This window comes from Chenopodium album, chromosome 17 (genome assembly GCF_948465745.1).
Source record: "Chenopodium album chromosome 17, dcCheAlbu1.1, whole genome shotgun sequence".
NCBI classification, from domain to species: domain Eukaryota; kingdom Viridiplantae; phylum Streptophyta; class Magnoliopsida; order Caryophyllales; family Amaranthaceae; genus Chenopodium; species Chenopodium album.
In genome coordinates this window covers 27,841,658-27,862,899 of record NC_137850.1, presented here as the reverse complement: position 1 = coordinate 27,862,899, position 21,242 = coordinate 27,841,658, and the positions used below count along the sequence as shown (strand labels likewise).

General features: G+C 33.8%; 1 protein-coding gene across 1 annotated transcript; it reads right to left on the bottom strand.

The window, feature by feature from the left end:
• Positions 1–1,407: 1,407 nt before the first annotated feature.
• Positions 1,408–3,131, bottom strand: LOC145588781 (uncharacterized). The gene is made up of 5 exons (XM_081645387.1): positions 2,949–3,131; positions 2,674–2,850; positions 2,181–2,487; positions 2,002–2,045; positions 1,408–1,860 (listed from the first exon to the last, which is right to left on the bottom strand). Exons 1-5 carry the CDS (start codon positions 3,129–3,131, stop codon positions 1,408–1,410), a joined length of 1,164 nt encoding a protein of 387 aa, XP_081501513.1.
• Between the last annotated feature and the right edge of the window lie 18,111 nt (positions 3,132–21,242).

The following is a 21,242-nucleotide window of genomic DNA, read 5'->3' as shown; positions in this document are numbered from 1 at the left end:
AGTCGAAGTACATAAAATAGATTTTAAACCTTGCGCGACCGTTGGGCGATGTCTTCGCGGGCGCGTAAATCTAGGTTCAATCACGAGCTTTGCACGAATTTTAATAAAATCATGTGGCCTTGATTTGATGCTCGATAATTGCTGTTGAGGGTGAACGGTGGTGATTGAAGATGATAATTGCTGATGATGATTGATGATGGAGTATGAACGGCGGTGATGAAGATTCAAGAGCAGCTGAAATATCGAAGAGGAAGTAGATGGGGTTTGATGGTTTGTGGGATTTGGAATTTGGAAATTTTCGATCTCTTTTCCTTTAATTTTTCCATTTTATTTTTCTTTTTCCATTTTCCTTTCTTTTCTTCCTTTTATTTCGTTCTTTATTACTTTCCCTTCTTTTATTTTTCTTTTCCTAGCTTAGTGTAAATACCCATTTTTGGGTAATTAGACCATCAAGTATTATTCTCTCTTAATGAGTTTTAACACACTCTCTCACTCTCTCTAGTTTTAGGGTTAGCTTTAGGTAGTTTTTAGAGAGAGAAATTGAGAAAATCAATGGTGGATTTTGGTTGTTGAAGATTCAAGAACACTACATGTATTGAGATTTCCAATGTCAATCATTGAGCAATTTCTTACCTTCTCTTCTCTATTTTGTTTATTGTTTTTTTTATTATTTCTTTAATAGATAGTATTGCTTATTAATCACGTTGACGCTTGTTAATTAGCTGATTAATCTTGTTATTAGCATGATTAGTGAGTAACTCCCTATTAAGGGGATGGTTGTGGTTTAGTTGGATGTTGAGCATGTTTTAGGGTTTGAAATTGATTTGTTTGTGATTTAAATTCTTTGTCTTCCATCTCTTACCAATTATTTCATTTGAGAGGCTTATCAATTGTTGTAGTTGGGTGGATTGAACTATATTATGGCGATAGCGTGATCTAGGAAGTCCATTGAATGATTTGCTTGATTTGTACCTTAATTCGTGTGGCTTATGACAATAGTGTAAGTTGTGCTTGAGTTGAGAAATAATTAACCCCGATAGGTGGTTATATTGTGCTTTAAATCATTGACATGAGCTGCTTAGTTCGTATTTCGATTTAATTTCATGCCTTGTTTATGCTTGAGTGAATGTTATACCTAAATCGTTTCCCTTAGTGTTCCATTTCTTGTTTTAACATCTTTAGACTTTAGTTTACATATCCCCTATTCTAGACTAGCTTAGTTGTTGGTAACATTTGGTGGTGTTTAATCGGTCCCTTTGGTTCGTCCCCTATGCTTGCCTTATACTTGTATTAGGTTTGTTTAGGTTGTATAAATTGTATTTGATCTATGGATAGACAATTGACGACACGTTTATTCCTTCATCAGAACCCCCAGATACCTAAATGGAATAGCACCTAGAGAGACCCCTAGAACATAGAGGAGAATAGCTTGGTCAGCATTAGACACCCCACCAAAATAAGCTTCACTTTTATCCAAGTTTCAGACAGCCCTAAAGCCTCAGAGAACTTAGAGAAAGCATGAAACAGAAGTTGTACAGAGATCTTATCAACTCTAAAGAACATAAGCAAGTCACTAGCAAACATTAAATGAGTAAGCTGTATCTTTTCACACCTAGGGTGATAATTGAAATCAGGAATATCATTCAACTCATATAAGCACCTTGATAAATATGCCATTCTAATGGCAAATGGGAATGGAGACACAGGATCTCCTTGCCTAAGCTTTTTTTTTGCAAGAAAAGGAGGAGAAGGAACTTTATTAATAAGAATGGAGAATGAAAATGTAGACAAACAACTCATGATCCAAGAAACAAAAGTATCATGAAACCCTAACTCTTCCATAACCTTTCTCAGAAAACTCTATTCAATGGAGTCATAAGCCTTTTTAAGTTCAACTTTGACCATACACGTTGGGGTGATAAAAGTATTTGTTTACCCCTTGATGAGCTCAGTTGCAAGCAGAATATTGTTATAAATATGCTTTCCAAGAATGAACCCTACCTGAGCATCATCCACCACATCTCCAGTGACCTTAGTCAATCTTGCTGTTAGGATTTTAGAGATAATCTTATAAAGAACAGAACATCAAGCTATAGGCCTAAAATCCTTAGCAAAAGATGGATTTTGCACTTTAGGAACAAGAGTGACAGTTGTGCAATTCCACTCTCTCTGCATAATACCAGTAGCAAAGAACTCCAGAATAGCAGCATATATGTCATGTTTAACAATGCTCCAGGTCTTCTGAAAAAAGAAAGAGTTAAACCCATCAATACCAGGAGCCTTAGAATTATCAATTCCCTTCAAAGCAATATTAATCTCATATAAGGAAAAAGGAGTAATCAGAATTTGCTGAGCTTCTCTAGATAATTTCTTCCCTTTCCTCAGAGTAACCAGATCAACAACACGCAGAGAAGTAGCCTTAGAACCCATCAATCTCTTATAGAAACTAGTAATCTCTTGTTCCTCTTTTGGTTTCTTCAGCAGAACCTAATTCTCATTGAAAATAGAACCTATCCTGTTCCTGTTATTCCTAGTCTTCATAACAACAAAGAAATAGTGAATGTAAGAATCACCCAATTTCACCAAATCAACTCTAGAGTTCTGCTTGTATATACTTTCTTGAATATTTCCCCAATATTTGATATGCTAAGTACATTCAACTTCCTTAATAACCAGAGCTAGATCATGATTTCTAGCAAGCAAACTTTGAACTTCAAGAAGAGAGTGTTGAGCATTGTCAATTCTAGAATCAATATTGCTGAAATGTTTAATATTAAGCTTTTTCATATGTTCTTTGACCACCTTAAATTTAGTCCATGTACACTTTATAGTTCCTCCAGAAAAAGAAGTCTATAGGCAGTTTTAACAGAAGCTTCAAACTGCTCATGAGAAGCAAGATAGTTCAGAAATCTAAAAGGTCTGGCTTTGCCAGGAGAAGAAGGAAAAACCTCAAAAAGAAGAGGGGTGTGATCAGATAAGGAAGGAGGAAGATAAATAGTTTCAACATGGCCATACTGATCAATCCAAGCTTGATTAACCAACCCTCTATCAATCTTGGTACAAGTTCTAGGCCCATCATGAGCTTTATTAGGCCAAGAGGAAGGCAGCCCTTTACTCTTAATCTCAACCATCTCCGTATCATCAATAAAATGCTAAAAATCCCTTATCTCATAATCAATAACAATATTGCCATGAATGCTATCTTCAGAGTGAAGAACAGAATTGAAATCTCCAGCACATAACCACGGAATAGTAGATTTATGAGAGCAAGATAGATTAGTAATCCAAGACCACCCAATACCAATCTTCCTCTATATAGAGACAACATCATCCATTTTATTGAGGTCATTTAGACCCTTTATATTCCATGTAATGATAATAATGGCACCAAAGGGGGATTACCATCACCCCAGATAGGATTAATAGTGAAACCTCTAGCTCCTTTAATGTCATCATTCATCAGAGCAACATAAGCATTTGAAGTATAAGCAGCTGTAGCTTGAGTTCTAGTACCCTGATTCTTTGGCTTCCTACCAACTATTCTCCACCCATCATCAGAATTATGTAGGGTAGAGGTGGAAGCTAGTGTAACAATTGCTCCATGAACGAAGAACCTTTGTTACATCAATTTCAATCAGCACCCTAGCAAAACAGACCCTAAGCTGCCTTGTTGTACATTCATTTACACACATAGGCACCCTAAGCAGGCAACCAATTCGACTTACAATTTCAGCTTCCCAGCAATTTAATGGCAGATTAAAAAATTTAACTTATATGGGAACAGTCCTCAGAATCTCAGCAATAAAATCAAATTTTGCATTAAAAGGTTTAACAATTGCAGGTTTTCTAGAGAAAATGTGAGGACCAGCATAAATAATATGTGTTTGACTTTCATTTTATTCAATTAGCTTTGTTAAATGCATTTGACTCTCCTTTGATTCAAAAAGTTTTTTTTGAATGTGTTTGCCTTTCATTTGATTCAATTAGCTTTGTTGAATGCATTTGACTTACATTTGATTTAAAAAGATTTGCTTGAATGTGTTTGACTTTAATTTGATTTACAAAGCTTTGTTTGGATGTATTTGACTTTCATTTGACTACATTTAGCTTTGTTAAATGCATTTAACTTTCATTTGAATCACAAAGCTTTGTTTAAACGCGTTTAACTTTCATTTGACTCAATTAGCTTTGTTGAATGCATTTGACGTTCATTTGATTCAAAAAGCTTTTGTTTGAATGTGTTTAACTTTCATTTGACATATTTAGCTTTGTTTAATACATTTGAATTTCACTTAATTCAAAAAGATTTGTTTCAATGAGTTTGACTTTCATTTGTTTCAGTTAGCTTTGTTGAATGCATTTGACTTTCATTTTATTCAAAACGCTTTGTTTGAATGTGTTTGAATTTTTTTTTTATTCAGTTAGCTTTGTTGAATGCATTTGACTTTCATTTTATTCAAAAAGCTTTGTTTGAATGTGTTTGACTTTCATTTGATTTAATTATCTTGGTAGAAGGCAATTGACACTAATTTGATTCAAAATGCTTCGTTTAAATGTGTTTGTCTTTCATTTTATAGAATTTTCTTTAATGAATGAATTTAACTCTTATTTGATTCAAAAAACTTTATTTGAATGTGTTTGACTTTAATTTGATTCAATTGACTTTGTTAAATGCATTTGACTTTCATTTGATTTAAAAAGTTTTATTCTAATGTGCTTGACTTTCATTTGATTCACAAATCTTTGTTTGAATATGTTTGACTTTCATTTGATTCAATTAGCTTTATAGAATACATTTGACTTTCATTTGATTAAAAATTCTTTATTTGAATGTGTTTGACTTTCATTTAATTAAATTAGCTTTGTTGAATGCATTTGAACGTTTGTTGATTCAAAAAGCATTGTTTGAGTGTGTTTGAATTTAATTTAATTCAATTAGCTTTGTTAAATGCATTTGAATTTCATTTTATTCTAAAAGCTTTGTTTTAATGTGTTTGATTTTCATTTTATTCATTTAGCTTTGTTGAGTGCATTTCAATTTCATTTTATTCAAAAAGCTTTGTTAGAATGTGTTTGACTTTTATTTGACTCATTTAGCTTTGTTTAAATGTGTTTGACTTTCATTTGATTCAAATAACTTTTTTGAATGCATTTGACTTTCATTTTATTTAAAAAGCTCTATTTGAATGCATTTGACTTTCATTTTATTCAAAAATCTTTGTTCGAATGTGTTTGACTTTTATTTCATTCAATTAGCTTTGTTGAATGCATTTGACTCTAATTTGATTAAAAAAGCTTTTGTTTAAATGTGTTTGACTTTCATTTTATTTAATTAGCTTTGATAAATACATTTGCCTTTCATTTAATTCAAAAAGTTTTGTTTGAATATGTATGACTTTTTTTTTTTTTTGTTGGTAAATAAGGAATTTTATTACTAAAGAGATAGGAAACAACTTACAACAAGCTAAGTTGAGACCAACTCAAAACTCCAGAAGACTAAAAAGAGGCCACACAAACACCACAAGCCCCTATAAAGGGACACACAACCCAAGGGGCAAAAGAACAGTTAAGCCATCTTCTAGGAAAGGGTTCAAAACTGCCAAAAGCCCCAACTCTCCTTAACTTTTTAACATCTATAAGTAACACCTTCTAAGAAGGGCCCACAAACAGAGTAAAAAGAAAAGGAGAGGGAAACAAAGACAAACCCAAAGAAACAGCAAAATTGGACTCAAAGTTGGCAAACACAGACTACCAAACTATGAACCAGAACATCAAAGATATAACAGCTTTCTATCAGAATCATTACGTCTAATAGCAACCTTGTACACAATATCTCTAAAAACTAAATCTGCAGGTTGAAAGTTGCTAGTAAACATCAAACTATTCCTCAGAAGCCAAATACTGTGAATAGCCTCAGCAAAACACATTATATAAACTCTTCCCTTGCTGCTTGATCTCCTACAGTTCTAGATAATCCATTGTTGCGCAGTTTGGAAATCTTGAGTTGTCCTCTGAATCATCAGTGAAGAAAAAACCTGCTGCCAGATATCTCTAGAGTAAAGACACAAATAAAACAAATGAGAGACACACTCATTTCTGTTTAGACAGAAGAAACAAGTAGGGTCACAGTAAAAATTCCATTAAATAAGCTTATCTTTAGTAACCTGCCTGTTCATCAAAGTCAACCAAGTGACAAAGATGCTCTTAGGGGAAACAGAATTGTTACAGACAATCCTTTTCCAACTCACCTTAGCAGCCTGAGGTCTGATCTGAGCATAAACTTTAGCAATGCTCACCTTACTAGAATGCATAGCAGAAGACCAACCTCCAATATTATCAATGCTCACCTTACCAGAATGTGTAAGACTTTAATTTGATTCAATTAGCTTTGTTGAATGCATTACAATTTCATTTGATTCAAAAAGATTTGTTTGAATGTGCTTGACTTTCATTAATTAGACTTATTTAGCTTTGTTGAATTCATTTGACTTTCATTTGATTCAAAAATTTTTGTTTGAATGTGTTTGACTTTCATTTGATTTAATTAGCTTTGTTGATGCATTTTACTCTCTTTTAATTCAAAAATATTTGGTTGAATGTGTTTGACTTTCATTTGCTTTAGTTAGCTTTGTTGAATGCATTTGCCTGTCATTTTATTCAAAAAGCTTGGTTTGAATGTATTTGACTTTCATTTGATTCACAAAGCTTTGTTTATATGTGTTTGGGTTTTATTTGACTCAATTAGCTTTGTTAAATGCATTTGACTTTCATTTGTTTCAAATAGCTTTGTTTGAATGTCTTTGACTTTCATTTCACACATTTTGCTTTGTTGAATACATTTGACTTTCATTTGATTCAAAAAGCTTTGTTTGAATGTGTTTGACTTTTTCATTTAGCTTTGTTAAATGCATTTGACATTCATTTGATTCAAAAAGCTTTGTTTAAATGTGTTTGACTTTCATTTAATTCACAAATATTTGTTTAAATGTGTTTGACTATCATTTGACTCAATTAGTTTTGTTGAATGCATTTGACTTTTGTTTTTTTTTCTTTTTTTTTTGTAAGCAAGAAATTTTATAACCAAAGAGTAAAGAACAACTTACAAAAGCTAAGTTGCACCCCCAAACTACAAAACTTGGAAAACCAGGAAACTAAAACTCCAAACAGTTCCTATTACTATGAAGCCACCTTCTAGGAAGGGTTCAACATAAGAACGGGAACTAACCTATCCCTAACATATAAACACCTTCTAGGAAGGGTGTTATAAGAAAGGAACAGGGCAAACAAAGAAAACAAAGACCTCCTCCTAGTGTCAGCAGAAGAACAGTCCCAGCTGGACTAGATAAAAGAGGCAGAACACACAAACAACACTTAAGCTTACAATAACAGAAACTTCCTTTCATCATCACTACATCTACAAGCAACATTGAAAACTATATCTCTAAAGCAATCAGTTATAGATTTACAGCTGCCTGTAAACATCACATTGTTCCTCTGAATCCAAATGCAATGGACTGCTTCAGTAAAGCACATGAGATATAACTTCCTTCTCTTAGTAGCTTTCCTGTAGAATTAAAGAACCCATTGCTGCTCTTGCTCAAACTACTGCACAGGCTTCTAATAGTGCAGAAGCTTCAAAATCTGCTGCCAAATACTGCTAGAAAAAGGACAGTCAAAAAATAAATGAGAAACACTTTCATTTTGAGCTTGACAAAGAAAACAGATTGGATCACAGTAAATCTGCCATTTGATAAGTCTGTCTTTAGTAACTAGCCTGTTCATCAAAGCTAACCAAGTTATAAAGATACTTTTGGGTGAAGCATGGTTATTGCAAATGATTCTCCCCTAAGGAACTTTAGGAGCTTGGGGTATGATCTTGGCATATAGTCTGGCAATGCTCATCTTCCCTTTATGCATAACAGAATCGCAGCCACAAATGTGATCAATAAGCTCCTTACACTTCAGAATCTTTCTAAGGACCCAAGAACAATTTTTAGGAATAGAAGCAGTCCAAAAGTGCTTGTTCTTGAAATAATAAATGTGAACCTATTTAACCCACATATTATCAGATTTATCAGCCAAATCCCACAAGAATTTGCAAATAGCTGCCTTACTCAAGTCACCAAGCATAGTGATATTCCAACCCCTGCACACCTTAGGAAGGGCCATATGCTGCCAAGAAACAAAGCCTTTCCTTGAATAGGTATTCTTACCAGTCCAAAGAAATACCCTAAACTTAGATTCAATCTCCCTAAGGATCCTTTTAGGCAATATAAAGATTTGAGACCAATAAGATTGGATGCCAAAAAGAACACTTTTTATAAGCTGTAGCCTGCCATGATAGGATAGATTGCTAGAAGTCCAAGACTTAATTCTAGCAGTAATCCCTTCAACAGAAGACCTACATTGAGCAATGGTTAATTTCTTGGATGAAAGGGGTACACCCAAATATCTAAAAGGAAGAGACCCAATAGAAACTCCAAGGATGTTCTGTAGACAGACCTTATCATTCTTAAGAACAACCCCAAAGTACAACTCACTTTTACTAAGATTTGCAGCTAAGCCAAAGGCACCAGAAAACTTCTAAAAAGCTTGAAAGAGAAGCTGGACAAAAATAGGGTCAGCTCTAGTATAAAGTAACAAGTCATCATCAAACATCATGTGAGTGATCTTAAGTTTTTCACACCTAGGATGAAAATTAAAATCAAGATTCATAGTCATTTCCAGCAAGCATCTAGAAAGATACTCCATACAGATAGCAAAGAGAAAGGGTGACATATGATCACCTTGTCTAAGCCCTTTCTTAGCAGGGAAAGGCTTAGAAGGGTAACCATTCACCATAACTGAGTAGGAGACAGAGTTAACACATTTCATAAACCACCTAACTACCTTATTAGGAAAACCAAGCTCCATGAGAACAGTTTGCAGGAAGCTCCATTCAACAGAATCATAGGCTTTCCTTAAATCAATCTTCAACATACTTCTTGGGGTAATATGAACATGGGAATAACCCTTGATAAGCTCAGTAGCAAAAAAGATGTTGTCACCAATATGTTTCCCAAGAATAAACCCAGCAGGAGAATCATCAATCATAGAACCAACGACTTGAGAAAGTCTTTTAGTGATAACCTTAGAAATCAGCTTATAGACCATAGTACAGCAGGCAATTGGCCTATAAGCTTTAACATAGGAAGGGTATTGCACTTTTGGAACAAGAGTAATAGTGGTATTTCCACTGATTAGCAATCTGACAATAATTCAAGAAATAAAAAATAGCAGCATACACATCCTGTTTTATAATAAACCAAGCCCTCTTAAAGAAGACTGCATTAAACCCATCAATCCCAGGAGCTTTATCATTGCCAATCATAGTAAGGGCATGATCAATTTCATCAGTATTAACATCAGCAGATAAATACCAATAGCCTTAACATCAAGCTGCTTACCTGATCTCATGGTCTTAAGATCAATAACAGGTAGAGAAGCAGTCCTTGACCCCAACAAATCCTTATAGAATCCAACAAATCCTCAGCAAGCTGCTTACCTGATCTCATGGTCTTAACATCACTTTCATTATAAATGGAATCAATTTTATTCCTACTTTGTCTTTGTTTCATTACAGAAAAAATAAATAATGAGTGTTAGAATCCCCAAGCTCGATCTAGTCCACTCTAGATTTCTGTTTATAAATGATTTCCTTGATATGAATCTAATGCTTCCTGAGAGTGCAAGTCAGCATTACTAAAATTTATAGCAAGTTTGTTCTGAATCTGAGATAAGATAGAATGAGCTTCATCCACCTTCTCAGCAATATTAGCAAAGTGCTTGGAGTTTAATCCTTTAAGGCCTTGCTTAACAGACTTCAAATTCATCCAGACATTCATCTTAGCAGATATACCAACATTCTTATTCCAGCAAGCTTGAACAGTTGCCTCAAAATCAACATGAGAAGCAAGATAGTTCAGGAACCTGAAGGGCCTACCCCTCTAAAACTACTGCCTATATAGCTCAACAAGAATGGGACTATGATTAGACAAATAAGGAGGTAAGTAAACAGCTTCAACATGACTATAACAACATAGCCAGTCTTGATTTAAAAGACCTCTATCAATTCTAGTGGCAATCCTAGTATCACCATGCCCCTTATTGTTCCAAGAGAAAAAGGAACCCTTACTCTTAATTTCATCAAGGTTCAGATTCATCACAAAGTCTTTGAAGTGTTTAACCTCATAGTTAGTAACAGGATTACCATTAAACCTATCACTGTCATTCAGGATAGAGTTAAAATCAGCAATAAGAAGCCAGAGAATTCCAGCCACCCAAAAATTAGAGATCTCACTCTAGAGAGGCAGCCTATCATGAATTGAATGTAAACCATATACAAAAGTGCACATAACATGATTCTAAGAATCAATATTAGTATGAATGTACTGCTCATGAAATGAGAGAATAGTCAGATTCACCTTGTCCTGCATATAACCAATCCAAATTCTCCCTCTATGAGAAGAAGAGTAATTACAAAACCAAGACCAAGCTAAACCAAATTTCTTCTGCAGCTTAACATAGTTCCTAACCTTAACTTTAGTCTCAAATATACTAACAACATCAACAGAATGTTCAGCAAGCAGCTTTTTAATAGAAACTACTTTACTAGGGTCATTAAGACCCCTTTTGTTCTAAGAAAGGACAATCATGATCCTAGAGGGGGATTACCATCACCCCCGTTAGGAAAAAGAACAGTAGTATTACCCAAGGCAAAGAAAGAATTAGAATTAAAAATACCAGTAGCTTGAGCATCACCATGACTCTTGTGTTTCCTACCCACAACTCTCCAATCATTAGAATTGTGCTGATGAGCAGCAACGACAGGAGTAATAACAACAACACCATGTATAGAAACATCAGCAGCTGCAGGAATAGTAGTTTCATGAGCAGGAACAGCTGGCTTAGGAACCCAAACCTTAGCTGGTTCTTTGTGAGAATGCTTCCCTGCAACAACCTTCTTCTAAACTGAAGGCATCATAGGCTGATCACAGTTATGACCTACCTTGTTGCATTACTTAAAAAGGGGGGGGCATTCAAATATAACCTTTTGTTCAACCAGATCCCCTGTAGGACTCTCCACCCAAACACTAGAAGGCAATGGCTTAGTAACATCCACCTCAATGAGAAGTCTGGGTAAAGAAACTCTCATTTGTTTGGATGGACATTCATCTGCACATATTGGAACACCAATAACATTGCCTAATCTACTTAAGGTCTCAATACCCTAGCAGTTGAGAGGCAGGTTAGGGAATTTAACCCACAAAGGAACAGTTCTAAGAACCTCATTATGAAAGTTAAACTTATCAAACCAAGGTTTAACAATGGCAGGTCTGCCTAAGAACATGTGAGGCCCAACAGTTGAAATAGTATTCAAATCATTAGAGTTTTGCAATTTAATCAGGAAATAACCATCATCATGCCAATATATTTCAGGTTTCAAAACAGATTTCCAGTTTTTAACAATGTACCTGTGAACAGCATCAATTGTTGGGTAATACCCCACAACATAAAACACTATCGCATTCTTACATTTGCTATTGCTCTGCTTCAGCTCTAAACTCTGCAACTAAGCCACTGTCTTGCCATACTTAATGACAGGAGCCACAAAGGACATATTGAGTCCTGTTGTAGTGAGTTTCCCTTGAACCCCCTTACTCCATGGATTATCTTTTTGAGCTTGATTATCCTCACTAGTTTTCTCTCTAGGCTGCTCAGTAACACCAACAAGGGCATCAGGCAAAGAATCGAGTCTGGATTCCAGTGGAATAATACCCGATTTTAATGAAACAGTAACCCTAGGCACTGTTCTATTAAGATCCTGTGTAACAGATCAAAAATTGAGCTCAGTATCATTCCTATTTTGTTCAGCATTCACTCCTGAATGACTATTATCTTTATTCCCAACTGAATCAAATGAAACAGTAGATCTAGCTATTATATCATCAATTTTCTTCAAGTGATCTGGCCAAATCGATTGATGATGTTTTTCAAGAGCTATCAGATCTGCTCTGGTAACCATCCCAGCTGAAGGATGAATCAGATGAGGTGGAGGAGTGACCAGCTCTTGAAGATAGTCCTCTGGAATTGCAGATGCAGATCCAGCTAAACTCTGAGTTTTCGACTAATTCTGTTCATTATTCGAAGTAATCAAAGAAGCTAAAGTATTCTGATTATTATGATGTAGAGTATTTTGTGGTATGGGGTGGATTGTTTCTTCTTCCTGCTCATTGCAATCAATTCCAAATGAAAGAAACCAGCAAAGCTCAAATCGCCATGAGAAGAGAGAAAAGAGAGAAAACTAAATAAAAGCCAACGCCCCTAATAATGTAATGCATTTGACTTTAATTTGATTCACAAAGCTTTGTTTAAATGCATTTAACTTTGACTCAATTAGCTTTGTCGAATGCATTTGACGTTCATTTGATTAAAAAAGCTTTGTTTGAATTTGTTTGACTTTCATTTGACTCATTTAGCTTTGTTTTAAATGTGATTGAATTTTATTTGATTCAAACAGCTTTATTTAAATGTGTTTGACTTTCATTTAATTAAATTAGCTTTGTTGAATGCATTTGACTCTCTGTTGATTCAAAAAGCTTTGTTTGAATGTGTTTGAATTTAATTTGATTCAATTAGCTTTGTTAAATGCATTTGACTTTCATTTTATTCAAAAACCTTTGTTAGAATGTGTTTGACTTTCATTTGACTCATTTAGCTTTGTTTAAATGTGTGTGACTTTCATTTGATTCAAATAACTTTGTTGAATGCATTTGACTTTCATTTTATTCAAAAAGGTCTATTTAAATGCATTTGTCTTTCATTTGATTCAAAAATCTTTTTTTGAATGTGTTTCACTTTCATTTGATTCAAATAGCTTTGTTGAAAGACTTTGACTCTAATTTGATTCAAAAAGCTTCGTTTAAATGTGTTTGATTAAAAACTCTCTATTTGAATGTGTTTGACTTTCATTTTATTAAATTAGATTTGTTGAATGCCTTTGACTCATTGTTGATAAAAGCATTGTTTAAATGTGTTTGAATTTAATTTAATTTAATTAGCTTTGTTAAATGCATTTTAATTTCATTTTATTCTAAAAGCTTTGTTTGAATGTGTTTATCTTTTATTAACTCATTTAGCTTTGTTGAATGCATTTGACTTTCATTTTATTCAAAAAGCTTTGTTTGAATTTAATTTAATTTAATTATCTTTGTTAAATGCATTTGAATTTTATTCTAAAAGCTTTGTTTGAATGTGTTTGTCTTTTATTGACTCATTTAGCTTTGTTGAATGCATTTGAATTTACTTTTATTTAGAAATCTTTGTTTGAATTAGTTTGAATTAGTTTGACTTTTATTTGACTCATTTAGCTTTGTTTAAATGTGTTTGATTTTCATTTGATTCAAATAAATTTGGTGAACGCATTTGAATTTCATTTTATTCAAAAATCTCTATTTGAATGCACTTGACTTTTATTTTATTCAAAAGTCTTTGTTCGAATGTCTTTGACTTTCATTTGATTCAATTAGCTTTGTTGAAAGCATTTGACTTTAATTTGATTCAAAAAGCTTTGTTTAAATGTGTTTGACTTTTATTTGATTTAATTAGCTTTGTTAAATACATTTCGCTTACATTTGATTCAAAAAGCTTTGTTTGAATGTGTTGGACTTTAATTTGATTCAATTAGCTTTGTTGAATGCATTACAATTTCATTTAATTCAAAAAGATTTGTTTGAATGTGCTTGACTTTCATTAATTAGACTTATTTAGCTTTGTTGAATTCATTTGACTTTCATTTGATTCAAAAAGTTTTGTTTGTATGTGTTTGACTTTCATTTGATTTAATTAGCTTTTTTTTTTTGAGGGACGATTTAATTAGCTTTGTTGAATGCATTTGATTCTCTTTTAATTCAAAAAGTTTTGGTTGAATATGTTTGACTTTCTTTTGATTTAGTTAGCTTTGTTGAATGCATTTTCCTTTCATTTTATTCAAAGAGCTTGGTTTAAATGTATTTGACTTTCATTTGATTCACAAAGCTTTGATTAAATGTGTTTCGCTTTCAGTTGACTCAATTAGCTTTATTGAATGCATTTGACTTTCTTTTGTTTCAAATAGCTTTGTTTGAACGTGTTTGACTTTCAATTCACACATTTTGCTTTGTTGAATACATTTGACTTTCATTTGATTAAAAAAGCTTTGTTTGAATGTGTTTGAGTTTTATTTGACTCATTTAGCTTTGTTTAATTGTGTTTTACTTTCATTTAACTCAAGAAAGATTTATATGAATGTGTTTGACCTTCATTTGATTAAATTAGCTTTGTTGAATGCATTTGACTCTCTTTTGATTCAAAAACCTTTGTTTGAATGTGTTTGAATTTAATTTGATTCAATTAGCTTTGTTAACTGCATTTTACTTTAATTTTATTCAAAAATCAATGTTTGATTGTGTTTGACTTTCATTTGACTCATTTAGCTTTGTTTAAATGTGTTTGACTTTCATTTGATTCAAATAACTTTGCATGTGACTTTCATTCGATTCAAAAACCTTTATTTGAATGTGTTTAAATTTCACTCGATTAAATTAGCTTTGTTGAATGCATTTGACTATCTGTTAATTCAAAAAGCTTTGTTTGAATGTGTTTGAATTTAAATTGATTCAATAAGCTTTGTTAAATGTATTTGACTTTTATTTTATTCAAAAGCCTTTGTTTGAATGTGTTTGACTTTCATTTGAGTTATTCATCTTTGTTTAAATGTGTTTGACTTATATTTGATTCAAATAACTTTGTTGAATGCATTTGACTTTCATTTTGTTCAAAAAGCTCTATTTAAATGCATTTGTCTTTCATTTGATTCAAAAATCTTTCGTCGAATGTGTTTCACTTTGATTTGATTCAAATAGCTTTGTTTAAAAAATTTGACTCTAGTTTGATTCAAAAAGCTTCGTTTAAATGTGTTTGATTAAAAATTTTTTTTTTGGCAAATAAAGATTTTTATTGCCAAAAGAGAATTATTACAACTTTCATAGCTATGTTGCAACTCCAAAGCTACATAAGCCTGGAAACCAGGAAACCACACACCCAACACAGTTCCTATTACCGTGATGCCACCTTCTAGGAAGGGTTCATCACAGAAACAAAGAACCAACCTGTCCCTAACACCCTTAACCACCTTCTAGGAAGGGTGCCAAAGGAGAGGAACAAGACAGACAACAAGAACACAAAAGCCTCCCCTAGACTTAGCTGTAGAACAGATCAAATAGTAGGACCAGACAACAGAGGCAAAACAACAAAAGATAGCAGAAACATCTTACAGAATATGCAAGTTCCTATCACTAGCATTACACGTACATGCAATAGCAAACAAAATGTCCCTAAAAACAGCATCTACAGGTTTACAGCTACCAGTGAAGATTAAAGCATTCCTCTGCATCCAGACATGGTAAACAACTAGACTTTCTGCAAAATTTTGAAATCCATAGAACTTCAGCATCAAAAGCCCAAGCAGTTTTGTTAAACCCAAAAAGATGAAGCAATTTCATCCAAATACACTTAGCACAATCACAGTCAAAGAAAAGATGTCGAACATCTTCCAAATTCTGATTACACAGAAAAAATGGGATCACAATGCATGTTCCAGGAAAGTAACCTTTCCTTAGTAACCAGTTTATTTCTCACAGCAAGCCAAGTGATAAACAGGCTTTTATGGGAAGTAACATTATTGCAAATGATTCTTCTCTAGGCAACTTTGGGAGCTTGAGGAATGATTAATTGATAAACCCTTTTGATTTTGACTGTACCACCATGCTGAAAAACATCCCATCCACTAATATTATCAATAATAGCTCTACACTTCAAGATCTTACTAAGAACCCAAGAACACTTCTTTGGGGCAGGATTAGACCACCAAGCTCTACTTTTGAAATAGTGATATGCACCCACATAACCCAAAGGTTATCAACTTTGTGGGAAAGATCCCACAGAAGCTTAACAATAGCAACAGTATTCCACTCAGGGAGAAAGATAAGGTTTTACCCACCACTGACCTTAGGAAGATAGACTTGAGATCAGGACACAAACGATTTCTTTGAAGGGTTGGCCTTCCCAGTCAATAAAAGACTCTGAATCTACTTTCCATTTCTTTAAGGTTATTCTTGGGCAAAACAAAGATCTGAGCCCAGTTGGTCTGGATGCCAAAGAGAACACTTTTCACTAACTGCAATCTACCATCATAAGAGAGATGCACAGCAGCCCTGCCATTGATCCTGGTAGTAACTTTATCAACTAAAGATTTATATTGAGAAATAGTAACCTTCTTTAAAGATAAAGGAACCCTTAAGTACTTAAAAGGGATAGAACCAGGAACTACCCCAATCAAGCTTCTTAAAGCATCTTGCTCAACAGCAGGAAGTCCACCAAAATAGAATTCACTCTTGTCTAAATTTGCAGAAAGACCAGAAGCTTTAGAAAATTTTGTGAATGCTTGAAAGAGCAAAGTAACAGAATCTTTATCAGCTCTGGAGAACAGTAATAGATCATCAACAAACATTAAGTGAGCTAGCATCATTTTCTCACACCTTGGGTGATAATTAAAGTTGGGGTGAAGGTGCAGCTCAGCAAGGCATCTAGAGTGATACTCTATACCAATTGCAAAGAGAAAGGGGGACATAGGATCACCCTGCTTGAGCCCTTTCTTTGTAGGGAAAGGCTTAGCTGAAATACCATTTATCAATATGGAGAAAGAGACAGAAGAAAGACATGCCATGATCCAGCCAATAAACTGATCAGGGAAGCCAAGCTCAGACATAACAACCTCAAGGAAACTCCATTCCACAGAGTCATAAGCCTTCTTTAAATCAATTTTCAGCATATATCTTGGTGAGAGAAACTTATGACTATAACCTTTAATAAGCTCAGTAGCGAGGAGGATATTATCCCCTATATACTTCCCTGGGATAAAACTAGCCTGAGCTTTATCAATAATTTTAGCAAGAACACTAGCAAGCCTAACAGTAAGGATTTTAGAGACCAATTTGTAAAGAACAGAACAACAAGCAATAGGTCTAAAATCCTTTGCATAGGATAGGTTACTAACCTTAGGAACTAAGGTTATAGTAGTGCAATTCCATTGTTTTAGCATGGAACCAGTATTGAAGAACTCTAGAACACCAGCATAAACATCATCCTTAACAATATCCCAAGATTTCTTGAAGAAATAGGAGTTAAAACCATCAATCCCAGGGGCTTTGGAGCTGTCAATACCATTTAAAGCAATATCAATCTCCTCAGTTGTAAAAGGAGCAATAAGCAACTGTTGGGAATTCCTAGAGAGCAGGTTGCCTCTTCTAACAGTGCTAAGATCAATACTAGGGAGAGAATCAACTCTTATATCAAGAAGCTTCTTATAGAAATTAACAATTTCAGCTTCAATATCTGTAGGAACTTTTAATAAAACATCATGATCATCAAAAATAGTGTCAATTCTGTTCCTACCTTGCCTATGCTTCATGACAAAAGAAAAACTTATTATTACTGTCACCAAGCTGTAACCATTCAACTCTGGATTTCTATTTATATATACTTTCTTGAACACTAAGCCAATACGTAATGTTCTTAATAGCTTCCATTTCCTGAGTGTACAAATCAACATTATGTAGATTAAAATTAATCTTGGTTTGGATATCAGAAAGAGAGTTCTGAGCAGCTTCAATTTTTGCAGTAATGTCCCTAAATTTCTAAATATTCAAAATTTTTAAAGCTGTCTTTACTGTTTTGAGCTTTAACCAAACTCTAAACATTGCATTACCAGAGACAGAACACTGCCAGGTAGTATCAACAATAGCAAGGAAATTTTCATGATCAGCTAGGCAATTGAAAAACCTAAAAGGTTTTCCTTTACCAGGCTGAGAGTGAAAAACATCAAAAAGAACAAGGCTATGGTTAGAAAGAGAGGGAGGCAGATAGACAACTTCCACCTGCCCATACTGAACAATCCAATCCTAGTTCACAATCCCTCTATCAATCCTAGAATAAGTTCTAGGACCAGTATGAGCCTTGCTACACCAAGGGAAAAAGGAACCCTTACTTTTTATTTCAGTTAAGGTTAAATCATCAAGTAAATTATGAAAGTCCCTAGTTTCATAATGAGTAACTTCAGCTCCATTGATCCTATCCTTAGTAGACAAGATAGAATTGAAATCACCAGTACATAACCAAGGTCTAGAAATGCCAGATAAGTGTCTGACACAAGTCCATAGTTGTAACCCAGTCATGAACAGTGTGCAAACTGGAGACAAAAGTGACAAAAAATTGACTTTGAAGGTCCTTAGTAGCAAGGTGACAGTGCACAAATTGCTCCTGAACAGAGAGAATGGTGAGATAGATAAGGTCAGCCTTCCAACCCACCCAAATTCTACCTTTTAAGGAGCAATTGTAATTATCAGACTAAGACCAAGCACCACCAATTTTTCTCTGAATTTTGGTACAATTATGTTGTTTCACCTTTGTTTCAAGAATAAAAATAATGTCACATTTCTGATAAGAAAACAACTTCTTGATTGCAGCCACCTTCCCAGGTCATTAACACCCCTAATATTCCAAGATAAAATAATTATGTCCCTTGAGGGGGATTACCATCACCCTTAATAGGATTATCAGTTTCATCAGCAACATAAACCACATCATTAGCATTACTCATCAAAGGAAGATAGGTATTTGAGCTAGACACAGGGAAGTTAATTTGCCTGTTAGGTTATTTCTTTGTTTTCTTGCCAGGAACTTGCCACTCATCTTATTCCTTAATAGGTTGCTGAACTTGAGGAGCTGGAGTAACCTCCTTAACAAGTTCAGTAGCTTTATTACCAGTAGCAGGATTGGCTTTCTTGGGAACCCAGAATTTCTTAACTTCTAGAGATTGCTTTGCATCACCAGATTATTTTTGCCTCTGAGCAGGCTTCTGGGGTGCAGCACAGTCATGCCCCACCCTGTTCCACTTTTTACAAAATGGTGTTGTCCACTCAAAGTGCACTTTTATCTCAATCAATTAACCAATAGGGCTTTCAACCCAAACAGAACTAGGCAAGGGTTTAGTAACATCCACCTCAATAAGAAGCCTTGCAAAAGACAGCCTAAGCTGCCTAGAGGTGCATTCATCAGCAAAGACAGGGGCTCCAATTAAACTACCAATTCTACTAAGGGTATCAGTAACCCAGCAGTTCAAAGGTAGATTTAGAAGTTTGACCCATAAAGGGATAGTTCTTAAAACCTCAGCATGAAAATCAAATTTGTCAGTCTAAACTTTAACAATGGCAGGTTTGCCATAGAACATGTAAGGGCCAGAACATAAAATGGCATTCTTATCACCATCAGAAGACTGGTTAATTATAAAATAACCCTCATCATGCCAAAAGATGTCTGGCTTAGCTATATTACTCCAATAATCAGCAATGAACTTATGAATATCAGAAATAGTTGGAGAATAGCCTATAACATAGAAGATAAGAACGTTACCCCATTTTTTGTTTCCTTCCATAAGTTCTATTGTATTAAGCTTAGCAATCGATTTGCCATCTCTAATCAATGGTGCAACAAAAGACAGAGCAGCCCCTTTTGCATAAGCTTCCCTTTGAACAAACCTTTCCAATCCTCAGTACGAGCTTCAGAAGGTTGATTATCAGCACTAGACCCCTTCAGAGGCATCAAGAATATCATCAGAAGTAGTTTCAGAGCTTTAATTTTGCCTAGAAAGCAATGGAATAGTAACCACAGAAATCGTAGTTACTATTCCATTGGATTGAGCTGGAATCTAAGCAATCGAGCTTCTACGAAAGCTCTTAAGCTTCCTCAAATCCCCCCTAGATATCATTCCAGCAGATGGGTGCACCAAGTGAGGAAGAGGAGTAACCATTTCTTCATCTTCAGCAATTGATTTGGGATTTGAAGAAACCCTAGATTTTCTCAGATCATCTAGGATATTTTCAAATAGAGGATGAATAGTAGTTTGCGGGAGAGGTGTAGACCGCTTTTTCTTACGAGGCATGGTGGAGAAGAAGCCAGATGAAGATCTCGACCTAGCTTAAACCGCAATGGAAATCACTAGAGAGAAATGTCAACGGAAGTCAATGCAAATCTGATTAAAAAAGTTTTGTTTAAATGTGTTTTGATTCAAAAAGATTTTGATTAAAAAAATCTTTATTTGAATGTGTTTGACTTTCATTTAATTAAATTAGCTTTGTTGAATGCATTTAACTCTTTGTTGATTCAAAAAGCATTCTTTAAATGAGTTTGAATTTATTTTAATTTAATTAGCTTTGTTAAATGCATTTGAATTTCAGTTTATTCTAAAAGGTTTGCTTGAATGATTTTGTCTTTTAATAACTCATTTAGCTTTGTTGCATGCATTTGACTTTCATTTTATTCAAAAAGATTTGTTTGAATTTGTTTGACTTTCATTTGACTCATTTAGCTTTGTTTAAATGTGTTTAACTTTCATTTGATTCAAATAACTTTGTTGAACGCATTTGACTTTCATTTTATTGAAAAAGCTCTATTTGAATGCATTTGACATTTATTTTATTCAAAAATCTTTGTTCGAATGTGTTTCACTTTCATTTGATTCAATTAGCTTTGTTGAAAGCATTTGACTCTAATTTGATTCAAAAAGCTTTGTTTAAATGTGTTTGACATTCATTTGATTCAACTAGCTTTGTTAAATACATTTAGCTTTCATTTGATTCAAAAAGCTTTGTTTGAATGTGTTGGACTTTAATTTGATTCAATTAGCTTTGTTGAAGGCATTATAATTTCAATTAATTATAAAATATTTTTTTGAATGTGTTTGACTTTCATTAGACTTATTTAGTTTTGTTGAATACATTTGACTTTCATTTGATTCAAAAAGTCTTGTTTGAATGTGTTTGGCTTTCATTTGATTTAATTAGATTTGTTGAATGCATTTTACTCTCTTTTAATTCAAAAAGCTTTATTTAAATGTGTTTAACTTTCATTGGACTTATTTAGCTTTGTTTAAATTTGTTTGACTTTCCTTTGATTCAAATAACTTTGTTGAATGCATTTGACTTTCATTTTATTCAAAAAGATCTATTTGATTGAATTTGTCTTTCATTTTATTCGAAAATCTTTTTTTAAATGTGTTTCACTTTCATTTGATTCAATTAGATTTGTTAAATGAATTTGACTCTAAT